We start from the raw sequence: 8,751 nt of genomic DNA on the forward strand, positions 1-8,751 counted from the left end.
GTGTGTGTGTGTGTGTGTGTGTGTGTGTATGTATGTATCTGTGTGTGTGTGTGTGTGTGTGTATGTATGTATGTATCTGTGTGTGTATGTATCTGTGTGTGTGTGTGTGTGTGTGTGTGTATGTATTTGAGTGTGTGTGTCTGTGTGTGTGTATCAGCCACAGCCACTGTGTATCAGTGTCTGTGTGTGTGTCTGTGCAGGCCAGCAGTGTCTGTGTCTGTGCAGGTCTGTCTGTGTGAGTGTCTGTAGGTCAGTGACTGTGTGCGTCTGTGCAGGTCAGAGAGAGAATGGGGGGGGGGAGAGAATAGAGGGGATTGAGAGAATATATGAAATCTGTATGGACATTCATAACTGTTTTATTTTACCTACAGGCGATAAAAATTTAGTGGGTCACGAAGGAGAAGTTCAAAAATAACCGGGTCACGGACAAAAAAAGTTTGGGAAACGCTGGCCTAGGGCATACTACAAGCACAAGAGTAGTATCATACCAGTTAACCCTATAGCTACCAGATTTACCTGATGACATTATGGCTATTTAGAATGTAAACTCCAGATTCATTACTTACCTTCATTAGAGATGGTCTTGTCACTAGACATATATTAGCGCTTAGATTAGGTTTTTAAATCGTTCGCTTTTTTGTTGTTTGTTCAATTTCATTAAACTGTATTTATTTTGTTTAATCAGTAGAGGAGTGTGCATCGATAGGGTTCTTCTCTCTCGCGTATAGCAATTACATTTACTGGTTGACCGTTTATTGTAAGACTTGGTTTTCAAGTATCTGGGTAAAAGAAGTAAAACGGCTGCATTAGTTTTGTCTTACTCACGATTTGGGATAAATTACCCACTGTTAAGATGTATCAATAGCTTTTAAGTCCTGAGAATCGTTGGACAGGAAGGCGTGTGTTTTTTGGAAGAGAGCAATGAAAATAGCTTGCAATTTATCCACTGATCAGCGGAGAACAATTAGGATTACTCCAGTGCAAAAATGTTTCAAAGTTGAAAATATTATTATGATTGTTCTTTAAAAAACATGATCACATATTTCCTTTGTTCAGAAGCACCATTATACCGACTTCCTTCCTATAAACGGAAGTCTGCCATTTTCACATTGGTTATGCAGAAAGTAAATTTGGGCATCATATAAACTGGGATTGCAGCTTTTGTAGAGAGAGTATGAAACAATTGATCCCAGGACAATATGGAGCAGCTGAGAATGTGGCTGTGTGTATGACCTTGTAGAATACTTGTATTAAGCTGTGTTATGCTGATATCTGCAGATCAATGGTACTTTGACTGAGAACATGTCTTTAGCTGAGGCCCAGGCTCTAATAGAGAAATCTCGAGGGAAGCTTCAGCTGGTGGTCCTAAGAGACAAAAAGCAGACTCTGATCAACCTCCCCTATTTGGAAGATAGTGATTCAGACATGGAAGGTAAGACAAACGTGCATGGAAAATCAAGACTAAGTAATGTATTGCTGCTCAAATAAGACTCACTAACGGGTGCTTTATTTTGGCTGCATGTTTCACGAGTAGAAATGGCATTTAAGCTCTACATTGATGTACTCAAATGATGTGCCCATATAGCATGCAACCATCCATAAAATAATTAGTTATACAGTAAATAGATGTTGCAAAATTCAACAATTCCTATTTGGACTGTACAACTATTCTAATTGAAATACCACTCAGCACACACTGACATGCACATTTTATTCTGATGATGAGGTTGTTAAAGCTGTTTGTCCATGTATTAACGTGAATATATTCGGTGGACAATTTGTAAAAGTGGCATGAGCAATTATGCCAAACCTGCTCCCTTTATTGTATGTAGCCATTAGCCAGAGATGAGCTCTGCAGATTACAGAAGCTATTTCTGCACGTGGTATTTTAGAAGTCCAAATACGTCGAGCATGTAAGTGTTTCATTTATTTGCACTTAAAAAAAAAAAAAAAAGATGATGAAGAAGAAATAAAAAGGTCAGACCGTTATTTTAGTACTCCCAAGATATATATATCAAAAATGAATAGATGATACCGTTCTGTGGTTCTATTTATTTTTGATTATTAAAGCTCGGCTAAAACGATATCTATCAATATATCTCTCCTCAAACATCCTTCCAAATAACATACTGTATGGAGAAATGTACGTGCTCAAAGAGAAGTACACCTTAGATACTTGGGAGATATGCACAGTATATTTAAATAACTCTCGCCTCCTAAAAGATTCACATAAGACCTATACTGACGAGCCTAAGAACCCTTGTGATGAAGGAGGTACTAGTGTCAGGCCCAAGAGGATCAGAACCCACACCCTCTGCTATTCAGGGCAGCAGCTTTAGCAGTGACCCATCTCAGATGCTGCATAGCTCCCCATGTCACAGCGTACTTTAGAGCAGGGGTGTGCAAAGCTTCTGCGCCACCCTGCCTGTCAGCCCCAGCGCTTGGGGCCCCCCCCCCCTTTCCTGTGAACCGGCGTCGAATGACGCCGTGGGGGCACGTCACGTGACCCTGCAGTGTCATTTGCCATGCGTTACCATGGCGACGTGGTACGTCACATGACCCCGTGGCGTCCAGAAGCCGGCTGAATCCCAGTAAATTGAGGTTGCAGAGGCCTTGTGCGGTCCCCAGCATTTAATTTGAATGCCTCGGGGAAGAACGTGGGGCATCTGCAACCGCTGCACCCCCCCCCCCCAAAAAAAATCCTGCGCACCCCTGCTTTAGAGCTCTACTGCTCACACCTGGAAAAGTGGTCTGCTTATAAAGGAAGGTAGGAGAGTGTTGACTCCTCCCCTCTCCCTCCCCCCCTCTTATACTTTAGATTGTGCAGGGAGCTAAAACCACCTTTAGGTATGACCTAAAAAAACCAGGTTAAATCCCTGCATTAACCTGATCTGCCTTTAGCAGTGAAGTGATGTTAGGGGGAACACATCTCCCTTATTTTTCTTTGCATGTAATTAGCACTAACTGCCAGGGGAAAAAATGACCCTTCTGTAATTTAAGGAGTAAGGCTTTGGTCCCGCTGCGTCCGGTGGCGCGCGTGGCCGCGTGTGCGCTACTCACCATCTGATGGTATCCTCCCGAGCCGGTCCCAGTCCCTCCTCCCTGCACGGCTCACTACCCGCTGTGACGCGTCAGCCGCCAGGGGATGCAAGAGAATTGTAATCCCAAGCGGCGACGCGTCACGTGGTGTGGCTGTGAGCCAATGAGGAGAGGAGGCTTCAGGGAGCGGGGAGGAGAGGGGGAGGGGGGAAAGCAGCTGCAGCACCAGGGGAGCCCCCCTGCTCCCTCTCCTCATACTCTGTGTCTGCAGTGTCCGCAGATGCACAGGGGGGGGAGGCGGGGGAGGGAACCCCTGGCACACAGTGTGATGGCCCCGCCCTCCGACATCATTGCCGCGCCCACCCGACCCGTTTTGGCCACGCCCCCCCACTCCCACTCCCTACAGACCGCAGATAGCGGTCAAGTGCCTCTCCACGCGCCGCCTGTTTGCAGTGCGGGTGCGTGGTCTGAGGCAGCTGGGCGTTAGCCTAAGGCGTAGCACTGGGTTTACGCTACATTATTTCATTTATTTGATAAGCATTATAATTTAGGTTACCGTTGTGTTAAATAGGCTAATGGAGCTTTCTGGATCTGCCTCTACGATCTGTATCTAATCTTAGGCTATGCTTATAGTGCCGGTGACGTCAGGCTACGGTACTGCATTTGTTTTGATGTGACGTTGCTGTCGCAGTCGCCGGCACTATAAGCGCGTCTTACTCAGGAGAGGATATTGTGGATCCTAGAATCTACAAGTAAACGGTCTATTGCTTTTGTTCTTTGTGGCTAGGGATATAATTACACCACAAAAAAAAAGTATTAGGCCGCGGGCATGGTGTCTTGGGCCACGCTGAGCTGTGCTCCTGCTCTGCCTTGCCTGCTCAAGCTGGTGCTTTTTTGCGTCCTGGCAGGCGAGGCAGTGAGCGCGCTTTGGGGGCGGGGCAAAGGTGTGACAGAGGCGTGGCGGGAGGCGAGGCTAGTTCCTCGTTCCCATTGGATGGTTGCGGTCACATGACCGCTCCTCCGCTCCCCTCAGCGCCGAAATTTTAAATCTGCCTGTCTCCTTCAATTTGCTAAGCGTCCGCACATGTGCGGAAGGGGATACGAAAGCCGCGCTGATTACAGATGAAGGGGGTAAGTTCATCTGCTCAGCGCGGCTCAGCGGAGTCTGTGCTACCATGCCCGCGGTTTTATAGAACACTTCTTGTGTAGTTTTTTTTTTTTTCAATCGTGAATTTGATAAGACCCTGTTGCGTGATTGTCAGTCATTTTTGTGGTTTATTTATTTGTGTTTTCAGAGGACCTCCCACAGGTGCACCGGAGAAGGAATCCCAGATCAAAGGAGCAGTAACAGGGGATACGTGAGTATCATGTGACGAACTAGAACGTGGCACATACTACGAAGAAATTAACGGTCTCTGGTGCCTTATAACAGGGGTGCACAAACTTTTTGCCCTGCCCCCCCTTACCTTGTCCCAAGCATCAAATGACGCTGCGCGGTGATGTGATGTCACGTGACCCCACAGCATCATTTGATACCGCATTGCCATGGCAACATGTCGCCCAAAGCCGCCTGAGTCAAGGTAAGGGAACTTACAGAGGCCGCGTGTGGTCCCCCGGCATTTAAATACTTTGGGGAAGAGTGCGGGCCCCTGTAAGCACCGCGCCCCTTCAAAAAAAGTCTTGCACTTTGCACACCCCTGTCTTATAACACAGAGTCCCGTAAACATATCCAGAACGCTCTATGCAAGGAGCCTCGGCTTTCACTCCTAGACCTACGGTAACTTAGATTCCTAACTTTACAAACTTTTTCTTATAATTGTCTGAAACACAACGGGTGAACAAGCCCCTTGTCACAATCACAATTTCTGGTTTTGTTTAATGAATTTGTAGTACACACATTCCGGTCCTAAAGACATTGAGTTTGTTCAACCTTCTAATGAGGTTAGACAATATGGAGCCCACTTGGTACAGGCATTAGAATAGCTAACAGTGAGCTGCCAAGTGACTGACGCCCTGTTAATTAGTGGAACGGCTTTTGGGGAGATCTGTTGGCACAATTTGGAGAAGAGCACTGCACATGTCCCAGTCCATGTAATAATCCGTAGCACTTCTCTTGTGATCAATGGGTAAATATGCATTCTGTTCTGTGGGAAGATGTCTCCTTGTGCACTAGTGATAATACGTTTATGAAGAAGGGAATAGACATACAGCTTAACCCCGTTATAGCGCGGTCCTTGGGGGCCACCCGCGACCACCGCGGTTTGTTTTTTTTGGTGGTACTGTGTCCGCCGGAAGGGGAAAGCTGAGAACTCTCCCAGCGTTCCCAGACCAAGTGGGGCAGCGGCAACAGCACGTAGCACTTACCCGGCATCTGGCAGCTCTGCTCCCTGTCCCTGTCCCTGCTTCCGTCTTGCGAGAGCAAGCTCCCTTAAAGAGACAGTGTATCTGTGTGTGTATTTGACTGTGTGAGACTGTGTGTGTGCAGTGTGCTGTGAGTGTGTGCAGTGTGCTGTGAATATGTGCAGTGTGTTGTGAATGTATGGTGTGTGCAGTGTGTGTGCATTCGGGTCCACGCTCAAACCGTGTTATAAGCGGTTCCGCGTTATAGCGGGTCGCGCTATAACGGGGTTGAGCTGTATCAGGTCTTGAGTGAATGAACAAAGAGAAGGTATAATGGAACTACAATTTCCGAAGTGAGGGGACATTGCTTATTTATATATAATTGAGTTCTGTAAGAAATATAAATAACGGCAATTTTTAAATTACAGTAAAATTTATTTTTGAAAAATAACGCAGTGCAATTACTTTTAATTTTAAGAATGCCAAAATCTCCCACTTTTTTTCTCTCCTTATTTAAGGGGGCAGTAGGGTGAGGCATATTGAATTAACACTAGGCTTATATGTGTTCTGTTTTGAAATACAAAAGTATACACGTTCTGGAGAAAATTGAATTATTTGCAGGTTGTAATACTTTTTTGGGTGAACAGAAAATGTAAATAATTTTGTGCATGAACTTTCAAAGCCACATACTGTAGGTCTGTTCCTCTTGTAGCATAGCTAATCAGTTATTCCATTACAGCTCTAGTAACGCAGGATATGTTTTGAATGTATGTGAAAAGCTTTTGCTGTGCGTATTATAGTGCTCGTTTTATTTCCACTTATCTTGCAGGCCCAGGGCATGAGATGTCAAATCCCGGATGAACTTGTCTGTCAACTGTTTATCTAACCAAAGATTTATAAAAAAAAAAAAATATTTGTATTTTGTACTCCATTAAAGATTGCATAGTTACTAACAAAACCAGAAATTAATAAATGAAATACTTTATTTTAAAAGTGTGTTTGTGTGTGTGTGTGTGTGTGTGTCCAGCAAAAGGGCATTCACTAATGTATAGTACAAACAGCTACGATTAGGGGTGCATTCCATCCAAGAAGGTAGGTAAAAGATCAAAAAGCAGGACAGGCACTCAAAAGCAAAAAAAAAAGTGGTATTTAATGATTTACCGTTTCGGCCTTCCTCTTGAGACATTGTGTGTGTGTGTGTGTTACATATATTTTTTTAATACAATTTGATACGTGGAGGATGTAACTAGTGGCAACACTTTGGTTAGAGGTGGTTACCTAATGCAGGGGTGCACAAACTTTTCCCTGTGTGCACCGCTGCCTGCTCTCCTCTGTACCTCGCACCCCCGGCCCTGCTTGGCCCCGGCATCAAATGACGTCACGTGCCCCCGCGGAGTCATTTGACGCCGGGTTACCATGACGACGCATCACGGGAAGGTAAGTGTGTTATAGAGGCCTCGCGCGGTCCCCTGGCATTTAATTTAAATGCCTGGGGGGAGAGCGCGGGACCTCTATAACTGCCACGCCCCCTTCCCCCAGAAAATCTAGTACCCCCCAGTTTGCGCACCCCTGACCAAATGAACCTTTCTGTGGTTCCCTCAACAACCCCACGCGGAGTAGCCGGCTCACAGGCACTTACACTGTTACCTATCGAAACACTCATGGGGAGAGACCGGGGCAGATAACCGTTGTCGAGTATGTGAAGAACGAGAAACCACTGCATAATTCAATTCCAGTATCGTTTTATTGAACCGAAATCGCCTCTTGAAAATAATTTGCTAATTCAAATAAATTTCACATTTGGATGGAAATAAAAGAACTCTAATATATATATATATCAGAACGATATTCTCTCTGATCATTATCATTGGACAAAGATGGTACTCAACTGGATTTGAAGGGAAAATGAACACCAAGATTATTATTAAAAGTAAGGTGGTAGGGTGAAATAAGCAAATTTGTTGGAGGAAAGTGGAGGAGTGAGGCTTGCAACTGGAGTACCTGGAAGATTGATGAGGAGGCCTTCATCCAGCAGTGGATCATCAGGGACTGAGGATGAGGTATAGCTTTCTATGTCACATTGCAATGGATGGTCATATTGCACAAGTGAACTGAACCGATGTGGCAATTTCTTGGTTATGTACATTTACAGTACCAAAACACTATTCTGTGGCAACAAAAAAAGCAGTCGATCGACGATGGCTGAAGATGATAAAATTACTGTATACAGTAGCTATTTGTACAGCACCAACCATGTATTCAGCTCTTTTTACAAGATTAAAATAGGAGGTAAATAATGTACATTACAAACCAGGTGAAAGAGTGCAACAGGTAAATGACACCATAAACCTAAAGGAGACCCTGCCCCAAAGAACTTACAATCGAAGGTATGTGTGTGTGTTAAAGATGCAGCAAGTCTCATTGTCTGGCACTGGGGCAAGTGCGTGACAACGGGTGCCCCGGCATTGTTGGATTATCACTGTGGGGGTATGAGCCAGAAGCATGGACCCCTCCCGGCAGCAACGTCGCAGCACACATGGTGGCCGGAGTTGCGGCTTTTTGCTTTTTCAGTCGTAGCATTGGTGTTGGCGAGTTGTGCTACATCTGTATGTATATATCATCTCGAGCCCAGCCTGTTCTCTAGCACAACATATATTTTTAGTAAATTCAATGTAGACCTTTTCCACTTCTGTTAGCTTGTGTAATGTGACCATCTATTGCAATCCCATTATGCGTTGCCATCGAACAGAATGGCATGGACCACTTGCAAACAGCCTTAGCATTGTCTGATCAGATCATCACAATGTGTTCCATGCAGAGCTGTTTAAGAATGATAGGATGCACTGGGAGTGCAGTCTGCAGGGTGTTTTTTATTTTTTTTAAACCTCTGACGTGTCCCACCCTGGACGTTAATAACTCAATTGAATATTCAGACTTTTATAGCAACAACATGATTATGCTTGCGTAGTTGGCCAATATGATCCCTTTATAACAGCTACTAATGCTATTTATCACACTAATTTCTGTCATCTAGAAAGACACCTTAAAAGTCTTAAATTAATACTTTTGAAACTGGTAATGAAGTTGGTTATCAACATTATTCGGATGTCTTCTCACAAAACACCCTTTTTCTACGAATCCAACATTACTGTACATGGGAAAGTCATGACTATATGCTGTCTGGCAGTACATTTACATGAACAAACAAATGGTCACCAGCCACTCCTTGTGCAAATACAAAATATGCAACAAATGTAAAACCGTGTGGCAGGCAATTTTAGTGAGCAGTGATTCTGTGTATAAATACTAATAAAGTGCTGAAAAATGTGACAAGTATTGAAAGGTATAAATTGTATGTCTTTATTTATATAG

General features: G+C 44.4%; 1 protein-coding gene across 1 annotated transcript in view; it reads left to right on the forward strand.

Annotated features, from left to right (window-relative positions):
- The window catches only part of LOC142493491 (tight junction protein 2-like), a 31,321-nt gene extending 24,949 nt beyond the window's left edge, over nucleotides 1-6,372 (forward strand). The window contains exons 7-9 of the mRNA XM_075597609.1: nucleotides 1,279-1,432; nucleotides 4,335-4,397; nucleotides 6,209-6,372. Coding sequence (XP_075453724.1) covers nucleotides 1,279-1,432; nucleotides 4,335-4,387 — 207 coding nt within the window. The 3' untranslated portion in view covers nucleotides 4,388-4,397; nucleotides 6,209-6,372. The remainder of the gene's footprint in view (nucleotides 1-1,278; nucleotides 1,433-4,334; nucleotides 4,398-6,208) is intronic.
- Nucleotides 6,373-8,751: the final 2,379 nt, after the last annotated feature.

Source organism: Ascaphus truei, chromosome 1 (genome assembly GCF_040206685.1).
Source record: "Ascaphus truei isolate aAscTru1 chromosome 1, aAscTru1.hap1, whole genome shotgun sequence".
NCBI classification, from domain to species: Eukaryota; Metazoa; Chordata; class Amphibia; order Anura; family Ascaphidae; genus Ascaphus; species Ascaphus truei.